Below are 20,207 nucleotides of genomic sequence, written 5' to 3' on the forward strand. Positions count from 1 at the left end.
TTCAATTTTTTTTAGAAGAGAAAACTTCTACAGTTCTTGCAAATTGGAAAGGTTTGTAAAATAAAAAATAATAAAATGCATGAAAGAAACTATAACTGCACTACAACTTAACAGTCTCTGTGAGTTCTAAATGATACTAAACTAGCTGCTGGTGTTCAAGCAAACAAATTAACCCATTAACCCAAAGAAATTGGTCTTCAATACCAGTACCGTTGTTGTCTCTTTATAGCTTCTTAGTAAAATTTGCTCCATACATTATTTCCCAGTATTCAGGTCCCTTTTAAAATGTCTGTTGCTTTGTAGTGTTTCCATTCATCTAGTTCAATTAGCACAGTTGTAGTGATCTGGTCCAGTTGTCTAGTTTGTTGTAGTGAATGCATTGTAAACATGTGCATGTGTGTGTTTCTGTTTTCATCAATAGCTTTGGACCATTTCAAATTGTACACTGAAATATTTAATATATGCATTATTGTGATATGTAGTATTTTGAAAGTTTTTGCTCATGGAAAAGAAGACAGCCTAATTCCCTGGTAAGATCACCAAAGAATGTGGAGAGAAGAGTGATCTTAACAGATGTGATTTGGTCATTGAAAATGTTATGTTATAGGACCATGATGTGATTAATTGCTTACTTTTAAGCCAAAATTCAGGCCTGTTAGCAAAAGTTACTTTCAATAATGTTGGCTCAGCAGGAGAATGTGATAAGGTTCATGGCTCAGCTATTTTAGGGGTAGTTATGGTATTTTCAGGTGCCAATATAAGTTTAATATATGAAAAAAACAATTTGTGGCAACGAAATTTGAACTTTCCAGAAATTACATGATCATTTGTGCTACTCCACTCAGCTCCTGCTTCTGAAAACATGAAGAGGCCATAAATGTCATCATTGGCTTGCAATAACTGTCAATAAATTGCTGGATTTGTGTTGTAAATTTCAAATTCTCTTCTTATGTTTCCTTTTTGTGTCTTTTCTATCTCTCTGTGTTCATTCTCTCTTTCCCTCTCTGTTTCATTTTCTATACTCTCTCAGCTCTCATTCTTACCCACATCATTGGCTTCATTTCTTTTTCTACTGAAAACCCACATAACCTCACTGTCACCTTTATCAATTTGCATTTCCAGAAACTTGTGACACAAAAAGTATATGATCTGAAGAGTGAAATGAAAAAATCTAATTCACAGCATTTACCTCCAGATGCACCAGTTGCTGGGATATTGAGGGATATAGGATGCAGACTTTGAAATTGATCTGTGGGGTAACAGGCCCAACAGCCTACTTCACACTCATTTGCCAGCAGTTTATTTCCTTTGTTTTAAAACCCTGATGTATTAGTGGAAAGAGGAGTTCCAAATGAAAATTATAGGCATTTTGTCCCCATTAAAACACAATAGGGTGGCATGGTGACTCAGTGGTTAGCACTGCTGCCTCACAGCACTAGGGTCCCAGGTTCAGTTATTGCCTCGGGCAACTGTCTGTGTGGAGTTTGTGCATTCTCCCCGTGTCTGCGTGGGTTTCCTCCCACAGTCCAAAAGATATGCAGGTTCGGTGAACTGGCCATGCTAAATTGCCTGGAGTGTTAGGTGCATTCATCAGGGGTAAATGTAGGGGAATGAGTCTGGGTGGGTTGCTCTTCAGAGGGTTGGCGTGGACTTGTTGGGCCAAAGGGCCTGTTTCCACTCTGTAGGGAATCTAATCTAATACTGAAAGTGCTATTACGGATTAACACGCTGTAAATCAGCTTATCAATAGCAATCATTTTGATGATATGGTGAGAATGAATTTTATACAATAGCATCACAGATTGCTGGTTCAACAAAACATCTAGTAACTTTTTAATAGTGACAAGATAATGTTAACAAAATAAAAGGACATGACGGAAAAGCAGAAAATAAGTAGTCTCTGAAAGACTCCTGAGGGTGCCTTAAAGAAACAGCATCATTTTGGAGAGATTCCATTAAATTAGTTAGTCATCATAATCATCATGGTTACCTCAAGACTTCTCAATTGTGCCTTCTTCCCTGTTAGTTGCTACCATGTCTGGTAATTGTCAGTCTCTCTTTTTCTTCCCAAACCTAGTTACAAAATTTCAATGAATGTTCTTAGAATACATTGGTCAAACCTTGAATTAATTTTAAAAGTAAAGTCTTACGGCTATTTACTCACAGTAAAATTTGGCATTTTGTAGAGCAAGAGCTAATGGCTAGATTCTTCCCCAATTGAAAGAAGGAGAATCCATTATGGAACAACCTCGATTATCTGAACGAGATAGGCTGGGAGTCTTTTGTTTGCATAACTGATTGTTTGGAAAACCAATTGTTCAGATAACAGATAACGTTTTTAAGAGACCTTGAGATCTTGTTTGGATAATCCAAAATTCGGATAATTGACTTTCAGATAATCGAGGTAGTTCTGTATTCTGAATGAATTGAATTATAAGCTGCCCATCAAATGTTGAGGTAACAGGACCTTTTCTTGGATAAGCAAGAATCACTTCTAAATAAGTCTCTTTTTTTGGAAATAATTCTGGCGAAATAGATTAACACTTTTGCAAGCATTAAAATAACAAAAGATTTGATATTTTATAATGTCTAGCAAAGGGAAACCAAACATTGCACACCTGGGAGGGAGCAAAACTTCAGAGTTGTTCTGGGTCAAATCTAAGATGATTTTTGAAAGAGAAATGATGCATGATTTCCAAAGATAGAGAAAATATGAAGTTATTTTTAATTTTCAAAATGTTAGCCAAAGTGAATCTTTAGCATTGTGCCAGGCAATGAATGACCATCTCTAACAAGAGAAAAAACTAACCATCTCCCCTTGACATTCAATACCATTGCCATTGCTGAATCTCCCACTACCAATATCCTGGGCATTGCTATTGATCAGTAACTTAACTGAACCAGTCACAGAATCACTCAGAAATCTAGTTACCTCCTGATTTTCCGAACCCAGCCACTGTCTACAAAGCAGAAATCAGGAGTGCAATGGATTACTCTCCACTTGCCTGTGTGAATACAACAACAGTACTCAGGAAATTCAGTACCTAACAAGACAAAAAGCAACGTATTTTGACTGACACCCTATCCACCACTCCCTCCAGCACTGATACACAGTAGCAGTAGTGTGTATCATCTGTAAGATGCACTGAAAGAACTCACCAAAGTTTGTTTGAAAACAGAGTCCAAGGCTCTGGAGAAAAATGATGTGGAGGTTCTGGTGTTGGACTGGGGTGGACAAGGTCAGAAGTCACCTGACACCAGATTATAGTTCAACAGATTTATTTGAAATCACAAGTTTTTGGAACACTGTCCCCTCGTCAGGAAAACAATGACAAAAGATACTTGAGAATACCAACAGCTTATTCTTCAAGTTGTACTTCACCACATTCTGGAACTATATTATTTTTCCTTCATTGTTGCTGGATCAAAAGCCTGGAATTGTCACTCTACCAGCACTGTGGGTGTGCCTCATTAGGACTGCAGTGGTTCAGAACACAACTCAGCACCAACTTGTCACAGGGAATTAGAGATCTTGTAATTCTTATAACCCATGGATTAAATAAAATAACTTACATTGGCATGGAAATTTAACTTTATTGGTCACACAAAACAAGCAGTATCTCAATGGCCTCCTGTATAATGGCCTGTTTGAGACTCTGCTCCATTGAATTCAATCGGTGAAATCTTCCCAGTCGCTAAGCAATGTGGGAAATGGCAGGTCAGGTGGTATATTCGATTGGAAAAATGAGATTCTCAATTGAGAGGAAAAAACAGTCCAATTTCCAGGCAAGGTTTTAATGGCAGGACACAAATCTTTCTAGTGAGCAGCGAAAGGCCTATGTATTAATATCTCACTTTTCTGTAATCTGAGCTCATTTGTAAATACTTTAATAGTGTACAAGGCAGTGCAGAGAAACTAAATATAGTTCCAGAATGTGGCAATAACTCTTAATATGAAAGTCTGAACAGGTTGCTGGCAGCTCCAGTTCATTGCTTGCTCTTTGGAATCTCCACATTGGGACAACAATCCCCAACATCTCAATGGGTCATGACTGCCCACAATGAAGGTTGGCATTGGATGTGCACCAACCTCACTGTATCATCATAGCACACTCCAACTCACTAGAATACAGGTCATCACCTCAAGACCACACTTTAGAGTTAACATTGCAAAGCTGCTTTGTATGCAGGGATGGGCACCGATCTCATGCATCAGACCAAGTTGCACCATATAGCTCTTCACTCACTTCTTCATGCTCACTCACTTTGCACTGGCTTGGAGGTAAACAGCAGCTCTGCCTTGCTGTGCATTGTCACCTGAGTTAAAACTCTCAGGTTCACATTATTACTGTCTTACCTCGCCTTTTAGTGCAGAAAGACTCAAAGGCTGGCAGCTTTTCATAGCTGCTAGCAGTAAGCATGTATGGCATCATGCTTAGTCAATCTCACACCATAGCATTTGCCAGAAGCTTATGTAGTGAACACACATAGTGTACTTCAACCAAGTGACCATGTCTGAAGTCTATGGAAAGTACTCTCACTTAAGAACAGGGGGATTGTCCTCATTTTAGGGGATACTGGCTAAATCAGTCAATAATAGACAAGCAGGAGGCTGGAAGAACACAGCAAGCCAGGCAGCATCAGGAGGTGGAGAAGTCAACATTGCAGGTGTAACCCTTCTACAAGACAGGGGGCTGCAGATAAAGGGGGGAGCAAGGTGGTGAGAGGGAAATGGGACTGGGTGGGTTACTCTTCAGAGGGTAAGTGTGGACTTGTCGGGCTGAAGGGCCCGTTTCCACACTTAGGTAATCTAAAAAATTAGGATAGGTGAACACAGGTAGAGGGTACAAACTGATTGGTCGATGGGAAGGAAGGGTTGAGCAGAGGAAATGAAGGGAGGGGAGGAGCTGGGAAGGGAGTCAGAGAATGGAAAGGGAGGTTATTTGAAATTGGAGAACTCAATGTTGAGTCCTCCGGGCTGTAGGCTCCCCAGGCGGAAGTCAATCAATGATGCCATCTGATATCGGTCCTTAGATTTAGGCATGGTTAGTCAGGCACTTAGAACAATTAGGGTCATTATCATCGAGGGAGTGGAAAAAGTCTGTTCTGTGTGGCCAGTGCTACTGGTTTGGAGATTCTTAATAAGTGTGTCATGGGGCTGCTTGGATATCAGCCAGGAGTTTGGTTAATTTCCAGTCAGCATCATCTTTCCAAATTGGATAGAGGGGTAGTTACAGTCAATCCAGGAAAACTGTCAGCTGAAGGTCGTGGGATTGATCAAGTGCTACCGCTGTGGTAGGCAAGTTTTGGAAAGGAGGCCACAGACTGGGATGCAGGAGCAACAATCACTATAAAAGCAGGCATCTCAACACATCAGGTGGGAGATAATAGAGTGTGGGCATCCAGCAGGGTGTGGGAGCAAGAGTCAGGCAGAGGACATTGACAGTCACCACCATAGTAATGCAAAGAAATTGCGCATGCTTGAGGCCTGAAACAAGCAAAAACATAAATTGCTGGAGAACCTCAGCAGGTCTGGCAGCATCTGTATGGAGGAAACAGAATTTTGACTGACTGCCTCAACAAAATAACTGAGCACATCAACAATCTTGACTAGCTCGTCAACATTACAAATTACTCCCAGTAATGGCTGTGAAGCACAGTTAATGTTAGGTGAGCTGCAGAGATTCACCTCAGTGTAATAATTTGCTGTTATTTTCCAAGATTTCAAATATTCAGAAGTGCTCACTTCCAATTTGGATTAGACACGCTATTATCTGATGTGTGCAATGCTGCCTTTTTTGGGAATTGTGGGAGTTTGGAATCAGGAGAGAAGTTTCCACAATTACACACACAATATCCAAGTGTATGTGTGTGTTAGCTTGAGCAGAATATACGAATGAGGCCAGTGATGTGAAAGGCTCTCGTGAAGGCATCTATCACCATCCTTGTTAGTGATCTCCACATTCTAATGTTTCAGGGATACTCATTAAATGTCATCTTTGTGCTGAATAATTACATTATTGAGGAACTGCTTTGTTATTGATATTGCTCATGTAGGCTCATTGGACTTGTCCCCCGGTACAAAAGCTACAGTTATGTCTGTATCCACTGTACTAAAAGGATCCACAGGAGTGGATGAGGGACATTTGCATTTGGAAACCAAGTTGATGCTACAACCTCCTGATGTGGAGTTTCAAAGACAACATAAGAGAGGGGAAATGATGCTATATTCTATTTTGAGGGCAGAACCAGAAACAACAATGGAAAAGCACAGCTGGTCAGGCAGCATCCAAGGAGCAGGAGAGTTGATGTTTCAAGTATGAGCACTTCATCAGGAATAGTCCTCACTTTCTCCTGGCAGAATCAGAAAGCCCAGCATATCTGCAATGCAGCATCTTATCCCACTTGGGCCACCAAGGACCATAAAATATCTCACCCATAAAATATCTCAAGTTCCCATGCAGGGCATGGATGAGGAGTTGTTGGAGTATTGAACAGACAGACGATGTCCCATAATTCTTGCTTCGACAGCCACTGAATACCTCAAGGTAATACGATGGGCTCATGAGAGCCATAGTGTTGTACTGAGAGGGATCATTCAGGATCCTGCAGTATCATCTTATTGGCCTGAGCAAGCCAGGCAGAACTTACTTTTGAATCACATTTAACGAATCTGAATTGTGTGCAGTCATCTTTCACTGAGTAAACTTCTTGATGCTGGTGAGGCCAGCATCCCCAGCTTAATTCTAACTGTGAGTGCAGTTTAAATCTTGTTATACTTCTTTTGTTCTTTAATAAAAGGTAAGGTTAAAACCTAGTGAAAAGCTTCACAACCTCTGATGTTCTTATATTCAATACTGACAAAGTCTAGTATAGGCACTATGGAAAACATAGATATCAATCAGACAGCTTTAGAATGTACTGTGGCACAAAGGGTGGCAGCCTCTCCACCTTCATTCTTGCAGCTGATGGTGGAAACTGAACATATATTTAGAAATGTTAACTACCTAGAATTCATTTTCTCTCAAGCCACCTCTTTTCTCTTTACTCATGCTGTGTCTAGTTACTGATCAGGTGCCCACAGCTAAGGTGTAAGGATCCTACTGCAGAGTGGAACCTGTTTTTACCAGTGTTGTGGACCTGCCTTTGATTAGAGGTCCCCCTCATACTGAGAGTTTCCTGGCCAGATGCAGGTTGGCCCTACTCTTGAACTCCTACAGTATTGAGGATTGGACACCTCTGAAGTAGCCTGACAGAAGAGCTCTGGTGGAGCTGTACGTGTTTCCTTCTCTGGCTAGGTGCCTTTTGGATCTGTCCTGTCTCCTTGAAAGGAAGGGGAACCTGGCGTGAGGTCAAGGACCCACTTTCCTTTGTCAACTTGCCATTAGTGCACCAATGGTTAAAGTGATAAAGTAGAGATCCAGCACAAATCCAGCAGACCTTGAGTGAACCGCATCTGGGTCTCCAAGTTAACACCATGGAACCGTCTCCTGCACCAGGGTTGAGCAGATGACGGGAGTTCTGAGTGCCAGGGGTAGGAGGAAATCCTTTCTTGGTCTGCTGTGGAGATAGGGCAGTGATGCTCCCCCCCAGAATATGCTCCCCACTGTACTGCAGCTAATGCACTCATCGAGGTATCGACAAGTGAGCTCATAAAGGGTGCCAAAGAGCACTTAGCTGGTTCATCCTTTGAGGGATCTATGTCTTCTCCCTCAGAGGTTCAGGATGATTTGCTGTCTGGGGGAGGTACTCTAACCTAATGTTGTAAAGATGCCACTGGAGTCAAGAGAGGAAATGATGTATAAACTTCGGGCAGTATCTAGTGCATGTTAAGAAAACTTTCACATTGCTGGTAATGGAACAAAATTTGGTATTTGGGAATAGAGTCTCAGCATCACCACCAGTCCTCTCCGGCTAAGCGGAGACAAATGTTGTGCACCCAATGCCCTGTCTTGGCTCTGTCTGTCTTATCATAGGTTGTGTTCTCCTGGAATGAGACCAAGGGACTGATCAAGTGAGAGGAAAATGGTTGACACATCTCTTAATGAGGGTGCAGGAACAGTGTCAAGGTGTCCCCATGTGAGTGAGTAGAAAGCACAGTGGGTGGGATGTTGTAGTGCATCCGAGAGATGTTGCATCTATTAGTAAAAGAGTGGCATACCGTGAGACTTAGTGGGAGGTGGATATAGTAGCAAAGTTAGAGTGAGTGTGGGATAACAGAAAGAATATAGTAACAATTATGCTCATGGTATACAGAAGGGTCATTAAGCTGTTCCTGCGTTGCTGGGAATTTCTACAGACCATGGAACCACAATCACCGGGGTGGAAACTTCAGACAAGTCTGCTGCAGCCCAAGAGAAGAGAAGAGTCCTTCTCTCCATTGTCTCATCTACCAGGACCCCCACATCCAGGCAAGGCTGGGACTCCAACTTCCCTTTCTCAGCCATGTTATTTAAAATTGTTCAGCGACAGTCAGTGAGTGACCCTTCCTGGTTTCTAGTCTTTGACCTGGTGCATGCTGTGATTTAAATCTAACTTTAATAGTTTGTATCACAGAAAGATCCTGACTGTGGAAAAATACGTGTGCCACTCGTGGATGCATAAAAATGGCAGTATGCACCATAGGGGATCAGTCGTCGCAAATTGCATGAGATGATTCGCTGGAGCTAATAGAGAGAAACCCCCTGGAATGGACACTTAAGCTATGTTTTGATAAACTTCAGCCAATTTCAATGACCGCTGGGCCTAGAATTTAAAAAGTGGCCAATGCAATAACACCTTTTGGATACTACCACTGAGCTTCAACTTCTTTGTGCTGTCTCCTGGAAATGCCAGCAAGTGTAAACCAGAGGAAAGCATGTATTGTGAATACAAAGTCACCATCTTTATATAAATGTTCTGTTTGCCTTCACAATGATGGAATGGTCCTCAAATTTGTTTATCCACTGTGACTGATAAGTCACTGTAGTCTTACCAGATCATAGGGCTACCCTCCCATTAGAGCAAGATGACTGGTGGTGATTTAACCTGAGAACCACCATACTTCAGGCAAGGGGCAAGAGGTTGAGAAGGATGATATGTTGTGCTAACCATAGCAGGTATAGGGATTGAACCTACACTGTTGGCATGGTACATTGAGGAAAATGAGCAGAGGCTACAGCAACAGATGAATAGGCACCACACAACAATCAACAGATAGGAGTGTTCCCTCCCAGTTGGAGAACACTTCAGTGGTCCAGGACGTTCAACTTCAGACCCTCAGGTGACCATCCTTCAAGGCGGACTTCGGGACGGGCAGCAGTGAAAAATGACTGAGCAGAGGCTGATAGCTAAGTTCAGTACCCATGGGGATGACCTCAACTGGGACCTTGGGTTCATGGCACACTACAAATAAACCCTATTGCACTACATACACACACACACACACACACACACACACACACACACACACACACACACACACACACACACACACACACACTCCTATATACACATTCCCACAGACACACACACACACATGCACCTCCTCACAGACCTAGACCCCTTTACAGTCTCACACACACATATACTCTCTCTCACAAACACTCACACTCCCCACCCCCACACACACCCATACCAGCATGCACACATACACATATATGTTTGTGGGGTGAATTTGTATTTGCAGCGTTACATTATACTTTGCTCAATAACTGCATGAATCCCCATGTAAGGTTCTGTTAATTCATTTTTTAGGCTAGAATCAGTCTTAACATTTTGGCACAGACAGCAACACACAGAGGTGCTAATGCCCAATACATTATCTGGGCTGACACCAATTGTCAAAGTTCAGTTGAGAATGTAACTTTTAAAAAAATGTTTTGCTATTTACATATGAAAGAAGAGAAACTAACATGGTCATTCTAACAGATGAGAGACTTAACAAACAATCAAGGAACTTTTCATTGTAATTTCAGTTACATCACACTTTTGCTATAAATCTTGTGTCTTCCAGTCGTGTACTCCACAAACACCTGATGAAGAAGCAGTGCTTCAAAAGCTAGTGCCTCCAATTAAACCTATTGGACTATAACCTGGTGTTGTGTGATTTTTAACTTTGTACACCCCATCCAACACCGGCATTTCCTAATGATGGCTTTAGATTGCTTTGTAGACCAGCCATCCAGCCAACCAACCTCCACTGTCAGGTTTGCTCTCGCATGGATTGGATCGAATGTGGAGTTTCCTTTTTCCAAAGCTGAAAAGAGACTAAACTGCAAGCTCAGGATTCTAATTTACCATAGACCCTAAGAATCTGTTCTTTGAAATCTAAGCAACTTATTTGCTGGTGTATCTGTTTTGAATGTCTCTGATCTGAAGACTTGAAAAGGCTGTTCTGACTGGATTCTTAAAAACATGTTACCATGAATACCTATCAAAATGATTGGGAATATAGATTCAAATTTCATACATCTCTCTCAAGATTTTGTACTGTCCACCACAATACAAAAATGCATACCACACTGCTTCAATTCAACTCCCAACAGATCACTGGTTACTTTATCAACATGAATGTTCAGTGTATGTACATCAGTCTCATTAAATCAGAAATATTAAAGAATCAGATAAAGACCATTGCAGCCTATCAACTTCTGACAAGTAGCAAATTTTGAAAAATACCATAAACGTTTTCCCTCCTTCCAATCCCAGCCTCTTTCATTGCTGTTGATCGACAATTTGCTCACAAAGCCTAATGCTAAACTGTCATAAATGTAAATGCAATTGACTGAGGGACATGAATTCAAATTCATTGAATTTAGGATCTTTACAGAGAAACAGTTTGCTGGAACTTAAAATGCTACTGTAGAGGTGAAAGGCAGTGTACTAAGCAGGGGATACTCTCTCTTAACATACAGAGGCTTTAAGCACCTCTCAGAGGTATTTCAGAGGCAATAGAAACTACAATATGCAGCATATTAGGCTTCAAAACATGACATGTATCACTAAACTGGTTATATGTGCTTGTCCCTTTCTAGGTCCAGGTGCAGTGCTTGATGGAAACAATCGTGCTTCTGGAGGAATGTCTGCTTCACTATGGCTACTGGTGATACTCCTTGTCCACTTCCTCTTCAAATTTTGACGTGGCACGGCGCCATTGAACAGCGCACTGCCTCTAACCCGAACAGAACAAATAAACTTTATCCTGCACAGGTTGTGCACAGGCTGTAAAACATCGCGTATAGGTTCTGTGCTGACGAGTATTTGTTTTTGTGAGTCCATACTGGTATTTCCCCTCTGTTGGCTGCAGGGCGCTGGTGCATAATTGCTGTCAAAACTGTTAATTCAGTTCCTGTTGATTTTCCACTTTTTAAATCCTCCATGTTTTAGCTGATGTAGTGTTTACATATTTTATGCTTTTAATGATGTTTATTTATGCAGGTACACGCCATTAACCTTTCCCTCACATACGTAAAGCTGTCTGTGGTTTTACTGGGTGGATGATATAATTTACCTGTATACTATTTGTAGGCTACCAGATAAATAATGTAATATGCCTGTAGACCATTGGCTAATTAACAGGTGGATTGTAGCCCATTGGCTGGCTAAGCAAACATCTAGCAGAGAAGCTGCACATGTATAACAAAAGGGGCAGTTGTACATTAAAGTTTAAGGATCTTTATCTTAGAACAATTCTATTCCAGATGTATTTCTCACTAACATTTAGGCCCATGTTGACTATCACCATCATATATAAATTGTGGAAAACTAATACAATTGTATATGTCATGTACGTTAAAGTAAATATATAACTCTTCAGTTTCCATTTGATTGTGTATTATGTGTGCACATAACCATATTTCTGCACTTTGAGTCCAGCATACTGATAAGATTCGCTGAAGGCTTTTCTTGTACTGCAGTGGAACTGGGCCAAAACTAACAACAAATCACAAGGAAAAGAGAGGGCCATTTGGAAAGCATTCTCGGAAGGTCTTTTCAGCGTCCTATGTATTTGGTGTCTCCTAGTTTATATATGTTACTAGTTTCTGAAAAGGGAAGCCATATGGTTGCTTAAAGCTGCAGTATCCCTTTAATTTTGTTAGCATGATGCATTTCGATAAGAACAAATTAAATGTATACAATGATACCCACGAAAAACTATTTCTGGCTATGTGAGATTTTGTTCTAACTTTTTTTTGCCGCGGAGGTTAGCTCAAACAATTCTAGAAAAATAATGCTGCAGGTCTTACATTTCAGATGTTTGCTGCTGTTTATTGTAAATTCAAGGCATATTTGTTTACTTTTCAGTGTTTGGAAATCTGTTGGCTTAACAATTGAGGAAGTGTTTCATTTCGCAAACATCTTTGTCTGCTAGCTCACAAAGTTCTTCCCATAACTAGATCACATGGCATGTAACATGAAGTTATATTCCTTTAAAATGTTACTACTCCATAGAGCTATCTAGCAGATTCCTGTGCTCGAAAAGATTCGGTCAGAAATGGGAAGCATGGTATTGCCAGGAACTGGTGGGGGTGAGGGAGGTAGGGTCTTTCTTCCTCATGCTATCCTGGAACAACCTTCCTGTTACTTTTTTTTCCCCAATTAAACAAATTAATATTTGGAATGAAATAATTTATGTTGGTCTTAAATTCTCAAACCTGAGGCATTTCTGTACAATATTCTGATTTATATGCTTGAGAAATCATATATGAACTTAGTTTACCTTTTTGGATAAGAGGTACAATCCTGGGGAATAGTGCAATGGCTAGGAACAAGCAAGTTTTTTTTTATATTCAGATGATCAGGAGTTTCCTCCATTGCTAGGATTGGAACTCCTAGCACATTGTCTGCCTCCCACAATGCTTTAATCTACCCTAATTTCAATTGTTAGCCGCAAGACAGTGTGCTTGCTTCTGAAGTGCAAAAATGATCTGTTCTGCAAATTTTATCTATGTCTCTAAAATTAATAAGCAAAGAGATAGAATTAACAAACATTTCATCCATCAAATTTTAGTCTCTCATACACCTTTTTGAGTTGGAAGGTTTCACAGGCGAGCTAATCCAAAACCGGTTTAAACTAAAGCTGTCTTGAAAGGAAATATCATCAAGCTTACAGAATAAAACAGGCACTGCACAGGAATGATAATTGTATTTCAATTTGCTTGTAAAAGTTATCTTCAGGTTGTCAAATGTAACTTAAATTTATTAATTTTGTTTTTTCAGAGCCATGAAGGCACTCAAAACAATATTAACATTTTTCGTGAAGTTCTAAAACAAGATACAATTATTACTGTTCTCTGATACTACTTACTTCAGTTCTTTGAGGAATAAGGCATTTAACTTTGAATTTCTGGGCCACAAACATGTTTTTGTCACATATCAAATGGCTTTTTGCAGCAACAGAAAAGGGAACATTCAGATTATGAAACACTTCAGAAAAAGATACATGTGGAAGTTATATCCACAGAGTGAAATGAAGGAAGTTGGTAGACTAAACAGCTGTGTTCTTTGGTAAGTTATTTCATATATTTGCTTTTCCTGGTTTTGACATTGTCTTGCACCTCACAAACAACACCCCAACCCTCTCCCCAGCCACACTCCAGTAAAAGGGCAACCCAACCGCCAACTTCCCTGCCACTGTCACAGCCACTTTGCAAATAAAGAGATGTTCATAGGAAAGTTACCCAGGTTACTGAGTACCAATGCTTTCTCTGGTCAAATGGCCTAACAATTCTTTTCAGCAATGGTAAATTGGGATTAAGAATTTGCCTATCACAGATATTGATTTTGCTCTTATTAATCCATGGTGCCTTTAGACAAAGAAAAAAATAATCTAGAATCTGTGCTTTCAGAGTTTGATTTGGCCTCTGTTTACCTTCATTAATGGCAACTTTGGGAGATAATTTGGAAGAGAGCAGCTTTTGTATCTGAATGTAGAGGCCTTTATTGGACTCAATGTAAGACTGCCTTGTTGCTGACACTTCTGGTTCATGAGTAAATGAAGTTCATGTTCACAAGGAATCTCTTAATAAGCTACAGTTACCTTTTGGTATGCGTGACCATGAGCTCTGACTCAAATTCAACTATAATTATTTGCAGCAGTATTTAAAATATAAGTTTTAATCATTTTAACAAATGAGCGTATAATAGTATCAATCACTGCTAATCCTAACACATCATCCCTCAGTGACGTGTTGTTGAGCTTAGTTGGGTGTATTTTTGGAAGGAGGGACAAAGCTTTATGCAGCCACTGTCATTCGGTCTGTTATTTAGGGTCTCTGAATCTGTAGTTTTAGGAAATCTAATTCTAACACTTATCTACTTTTGGTAATCCTCTGAAATGTTTCCAAGAGCATTTCTGAAGCGCAATATCCATTCACCTTCTTCAATTTTACATTGTACTTGTCTACTTTCAGTTGTTAGATTTATTGCTTTTTGCTGTTACTACAGCGACCCTCGAAGTAATAGCCTTGACTTTTTTTTTCTCAAATATAACACATTATAGTGCATGGCATGGAACTGTAATTGTGCTTTTCTATTTGTTGAAGAAATTGTAAAGTTTTAATGCAATTTTGGAAATGCATTCCGTTGTATGGTCCATAGTAGATTAATATATTGTGAATATTTAGATTAGTATTAGAACAGGTTACATCAATTGTCTTTGACTTCAGATGCAATAGCCTGACGACTAAAAGCATAGAGAACAACTTAGGAAGAAGACAAAGACTTTTATAATATTTGATCTAATATTAGCAATTAAAATAAATGCCAATCATTTTATAGAGACACTGGTACAATGGATCAGGTATTCAACCATTTGATTCACTGCTGAAAAATTGTTCGCCTAGGTTCTTTAATTCTGTTATGTTCATCAGACTTGGTTGAAATTTGTTCTCAATTGTATCAACGTAAGGGATCATTTAAGTTCCACTTGATTCATATATGAACCTAGAGCAGATACGGAGATCTCTTCAGGTTTGATAGTCCCACTCTACTTACAGAAGTAATTCCATGAGATCATTGGGATGCTTGAGGAACAAATGTACAAGTCGTAAATATCTCTGTTTTTATAATGTTTCATCAACTTTGGCTTAGCATTTTGCTTGTAACTACTAATCTATAACAATAGATATGAATATATCCCAAAGATATTCATATAACAACAACACATCAACCTCAACTTTACTTTTCCAAGAAATTGTTGAATTTTGTACGGTTTAGTATTGAAATGCGTTGTCTGATGATGTATTGAGCAGTACAAATGGAAAAACGTCCATAGTAACTCTCTTCTTAATTGCATTAAGTGTATTGAGAACTGGAAATTTGCCTCAATGCACTTGACATTTGAGGAGAAGGTCAGAGAGGATACTCATTCATGACTATTACCTTGTGACTTTGCTGAAAATTGACAGTAGAATCAGGTTCATCGATAATGCCTTCCAAGGTTGACCAGGCTGCCCACATTAGATTTATGTGAGGAACATTGAGATGTTGATGATCTGTTGCACCAATGAAATTGTTCAGCTCAATACCTTCATCAATGAAAGGAAGATAACTCATCAGAAGAAGAAAAGCTGATGTAAAAAAATTCACCTGGGTAGTGGAGATTCAGGTCATTTTCACCTACATAACAAACAAAATAATTTTTCCCAATGCTTTTGTTTTTTTTTTGAAAATTATCTTATTTAATTTTATGATGACCATTTGTAATTGTCCTCCAAGACTTTAATAGTATTTCTGAGAATATTGCAAATTAGAAATTGTTTTGTGTGAAAATAAAGCTTTTGACAGGGCATATTTAAATAACTGTTGTAAGGTGCAAATCTTTCATTGAACTAACTCAATGGAAGTCAGCAGATGGTTATTTCAAACCCTGCCTTGGAGATTTCGAACTAACCAAACAGAAATAAGATTTGTGCAGAATTGGCTCGATCCTTCTTCTGCATATCAAGCTGGACAGCATTGTCAAGATTTGAATGTGCTATCAACTCACTAACATGGATGACAATAAGTTTCCTAACAGTTCAGCAGAGATACATATCCAATGAAGAGGCCCAAAAGATTGTTTTTTTTTAAAACATATTTTAACTTTCATTCTGTGGCACAAAGGAACAGAAATGTTTCTCCTTGGGTCCATAGAAGCGAAACTTGTTCCTCCCTTGCTGCAAACTTTCCCCCATGCAAATTATGATGCTGTTGATCCTGCCACTCATCTGCAGACATGGGTCAGTGTTTTCACTGATCAGGGAAGGCAAAAAGACAGCCAATATAATTTAAATGAGGCCTTTCAATTTAAAGAAACATGGCATTGTTTCTGGATTAGGGAGTGAGCCTCTAACTCTCACTCCTACTCACTCAGCCAAACCTGAATTTAAGTTTGGGTCAGTGCCAAGTATTATTTGGACTCCTATGAAGAAATAGGAAGTGAAGGTCATATTGTGCCATAAAAAAGAAGCAAATTAGACCACAAGTCAACCTAAACAATTTCTCCCTTCACCCTCTCAAAAGGAGGGTTATCCATAATATGCAAGGAAGCTAAAGACAGCTTGAAAATCAGCACATCCTTTGGGAAACCTTCAGATGCCTTAACCAGGTGTGTGTTTTTTGGTAACTTTTAGCATTAGGAGCTTATGGTTTAATTTCTGGATATGTTTAGTATGATTTAAGAGTTGTTAGAACTGATCCTGTATCTAACTGGGATGATTTTTTTTTCTCTCTCTGTATAATATGCAGTGACCTCTTAAAGATATTGTACAGTTCGTTCCTACAACTAGCACCAAATCAATCTTCATTTCAGAACTATGTTTTAGTCAGTATGAGTTGGGTAAACAACTTGTGGGTGTGCTAAGGGAAACAGGAAACAAGAAAAAGAAACTTCACTGATCCTTGAAGCATGATCATGTATCTCTACAGTCTGACAGAAATAGGTTGCTTAGTAGGAATGCCCTCAGTCTCTGAAATTAAAACAGGTTAAATAGAATTCTGGGCCTGATTAAGTGAACTTGTTTGTGGTTGATTTTGTATTTCACAAAAATGAAACAATTGACAATGTTGATGATAGCACGAACATCAGAAGTGGCTGTGAGATTGTTCTGGACCTATGTGGGATGTTGCTTCTAAAACTTTCCATGCGGTAGTCCCATAATTGAAACTTAAGGAACTTGTTACTTTCTAATTTATGTCACGCTACAGGTATAATTGTACACATGAAAGTTTATTGTTATATGTTGAGAAGAGGTTCCCTAAGGTGTAGACATCCTTTTTTCCTTTTGGCTGTGCTGGTATCCTTGTTTTCATTGGCTGATGGTCTGCCCTATACAGAGGAACCTCGATTATTCAAAGGACACAGGCAGGCAGTATTTTGTTCGGTTAACTGAGTGCTGGATAACACCGAGCATTGGGACCTTGCGAACGTGCCAGATAATCCAATATTCTGATATGCCGGATAATCGAGGTTTCTCAGTATTTCCATTAATTAATCAGCTGCACAAAGTATTCCAGTGCAGCCTCTCATGTGTTAATTGTTCCCTTCATGTGATCTACACACTGACAAGCCTGGCACCAGAACAATTGTAAACATTTGTTCTCACTGACTGTTTAGGCCCCAATGCAGAGGTTTTTACAATGTGAAGTTGACAATTCAGCTTAATTGCAGAATGGCAAGGGTTGAAAGAATGGTTTGCACATAATACTAAGTGATGGGGTTATTGTTAAAGTAGTACAAAATCTGATGATAAATTTAAGGAAATTAAAATTTCAGTGTATTGCAGAAATATCTGCTTTAAAAATCCAGGCTTTCAAACTTTCTTGATAGGATTATTTCCATTCTCCTTTGTGTAATACTTCAGTAAGATGTTGGAACCAGAGTTTTGCAATACTGGTCAGGAGCATTAAAGCATAATGGTAAGCTTCAAGCGGCTTTCCTATATTTATTGGAATATCTCAACATTGAGCTGTGCCACTGATAAAATAAGTAGTGACAAGTCATAATCAACTTCTACAAATACAGTTTTCTTTTTCTTTCCTGCAAAATACCATAATCTCACCCCAAGCATTGATCAAAATTCCATCCTTTCAACATATTACAGAATGGGGACCCATTTAGTCAAGGTCATTAATAACATTGCCATCAAAATTATAAAACATCACGTCATTAAGTTTTCTGCCAATTTTAGCAGTCATATTTTATTCATCATAAAGCTTTGATACATTTTCTTACTAACTAAATAAATCTATATTTTCGACAACTATATAAATCTGGGGATATGTAACAATCTGCTTCTCTGATCAGTGTTTAAAAAATAATTGACAATTTTAAATATATTTTGCCATCAATATATTGATTCAATCGACAGGCTGCATAGCATAATTTGAATTATAAATTTTAGTTGTGAGACTGCAGTAATGTATGTTATAAGATAAATAAAGTAAGCAGCATGACTTATTAAAATCTTTTTTCCAAAGTGATTTCTTGTCCAGTTCACACAACTGATGAATACTAAATTGATGAATACAGAGAATTGAACAGAAGCATACGGCACAAACAGTTTCAGCAAAGAAAGATCAAGTTCTGGGTGGGACCACTTTGATGTCATTCACAAGCATATTCTTTCAAAATGACACCCTCTTTCATTGATATTCTGCCAATTATTATGATAAGAATATGTCTTGAGACAGGTGAGTGCTAGAAAATGATCACCACGTAGCAATCTTGGCAATCCATTCAAACGACACCACACCCTAAAACTTGTGCAGATATACAGTCACGAGCTGAAAATGTGTTGCTGGAAAAATGCAGCAGGTCAGGCAGCATCCAAGGAGCAGGAGAATTGACATTTCGGGCATGAGCCCTTCACAGTCATCACATTAACTATGATTACTGCCTGTAATCACTCCATTGTAACTTTAAGACATACGACGGAGTTTGGATAATTTGACTTTCCTTTTAGTTCAACTTTTCTTTTGCTAACATAGATAGTTAGGCGATTGTTGGGATCCATAGAACTGATTTGTGATGATATCATTGTAATCTATCAGCTGTGAGGTACGGTTGAGAGATTTGTTAATTCTAATTTGAGAACATGAAAATAAGTGTAGTATAGGCCATGTCTAAAAATCTGGTATGTGAGAGACAAAGAATCACACCTCGTTTGAGAGACTGTATCACAGATATTATGATGGATACTGTGGAAGATGTTTGAGGGAGTATGGTACAGACAAAGGGATTTCCTTCTGAAGATGTAACATGATGAATATTTTTTTTTAAATAGCCTTGACTGTTGTATAAGCTGAACAAGGTTAAAAACATGAACAAAGTTTTATCTCTAGGATATGAGAACTCAAAATGGTCTTGAAGGAGCATGTTACGTACAGAATAACACACAGATCCCAGCAGTGTGTTGGGATGGGAAAGGGGATTTTAGTGAATGCCATGCTAACCACCTTCTTGCCCTCTGCTGTTTCTTTGCCACTAGGGAGTCAGCCCAGTGAAATCTAGTGACCTCCCTTCCACCTCAGATGGAAAGTTCCATCCTGATCAAACACAATGATGGCCGATGGATAACTGCCCCAAGTGGAAGACCAGTGCCTGTCAGTTTGGTTCTGGTGAGCCCTGGCCACTCTTAGCTATACATTGGACCTCCTCCATTGTGGCCAGCCTGGGGACTGTTGCAATACTAGCAGTGGCCACAGTTTCTGGCAGTGCTGCTGGGACTGAACAGCTGCCCCCTCTTTGATTGGTCAATAGCTATTCAAGGTGGGGCATTCATTCTCTGAGAAGTGGCAGGTACAACTGCAGGCATGTAGTTATAAAGAGATCAGGTGCAGTCCATGACATCCAGAGCTTGAGGCAGTTTTTCCCTGACTTTCCGACTGGTGCATGGTGCTCCCATCTGTCCATAACATCTTGGCCATTGTTTGAAGGATATTATTGGCAGTGTCACAGTTCATAATTTAGATGGCATTGTAAGATGAATAACATACATCAATTTTACCATTGTTTTGAAACAAAGTCTGGTTGATTATCACCTGAACATACATAACTGTTCTTGTATTTTTGAATCTCATTTTATTTTGCCAATAGAAACTTCATAATGTGCCTGGTCTGATTTCATGAGCTAACCTTCACATTGATAGTTGTAACTTTGCACCAGAAGCAGAGCTGCTGTAATAATGTATTTTTTACACATAGCTAGTGGGATTCTCCTCTTTCAAACTAATCCTCTCTTCCC

At 39.3% G+C, this 20,207-nt stretch overlaps 2 protein-coding genes across 7 annotated transcripts in view; both read left to right on the forward strand.

Annotated features, from left to right (window-relative positions):
• The window catches only part of opcml (opioid binding protein/cell adhesion molecule-like), a 2,217,520-nt gene extending 2,205,382 nt beyond the window's left edge, over positions 1-12,138 (forward strand). For 4 of the 6 annotated variants that reach the window (XM_072593129.1, XM_072593128.1, XM_072593130.1 and 1 more), the window contains 2 exons: positions 16-51; positions 11,016-12,138. In XM_072593129.1, the coding sequence (XP_072449230.1) occupies positions 16-51; positions 11,016-11,119 (140 nt within the window). In that variant the 3' untranslated portion in view covers positions 11,120-12,138. The remainder of the gene's footprint in view (positions 1-15; positions 52-11,015) is intronic. The other 2 variants (XM_072593131.1, XM_072593133.1) reach the window with 1 other exon arrangement.
• Positions 12,139-12,257: 119 nt separating this feature from the next.
• LOC140494119 (otoancorin-like) overlaps positions 12,258-20,207 on the forward strand; it is a 207,668-nt gene continuing 199,718 nt past the window's right edge. Inside the window, exon 1 of the mRNA XM_072593124.1 lies at positions 12,258-16,570. The gene's annotated coding sequence lies outside the window, so the exon portion shown is untranslated. The remainder of the gene's footprint in view (positions 16,571-20,207) is intronic.

Source organism: Chiloscyllium punctatum, chromosome 23 (assembly GCF_047496795.1).
Source record: "Chiloscyllium punctatum isolate Juve2018m chromosome 23, sChiPun1.3, whole genome shotgun sequence".
NCBI classification, from domain to species: Eukaryota; Metazoa; Chordata; class Chondrichthyes; order Orectolobiformes; family Hemiscylliidae; genus Chiloscyllium; species Chiloscyllium punctatum.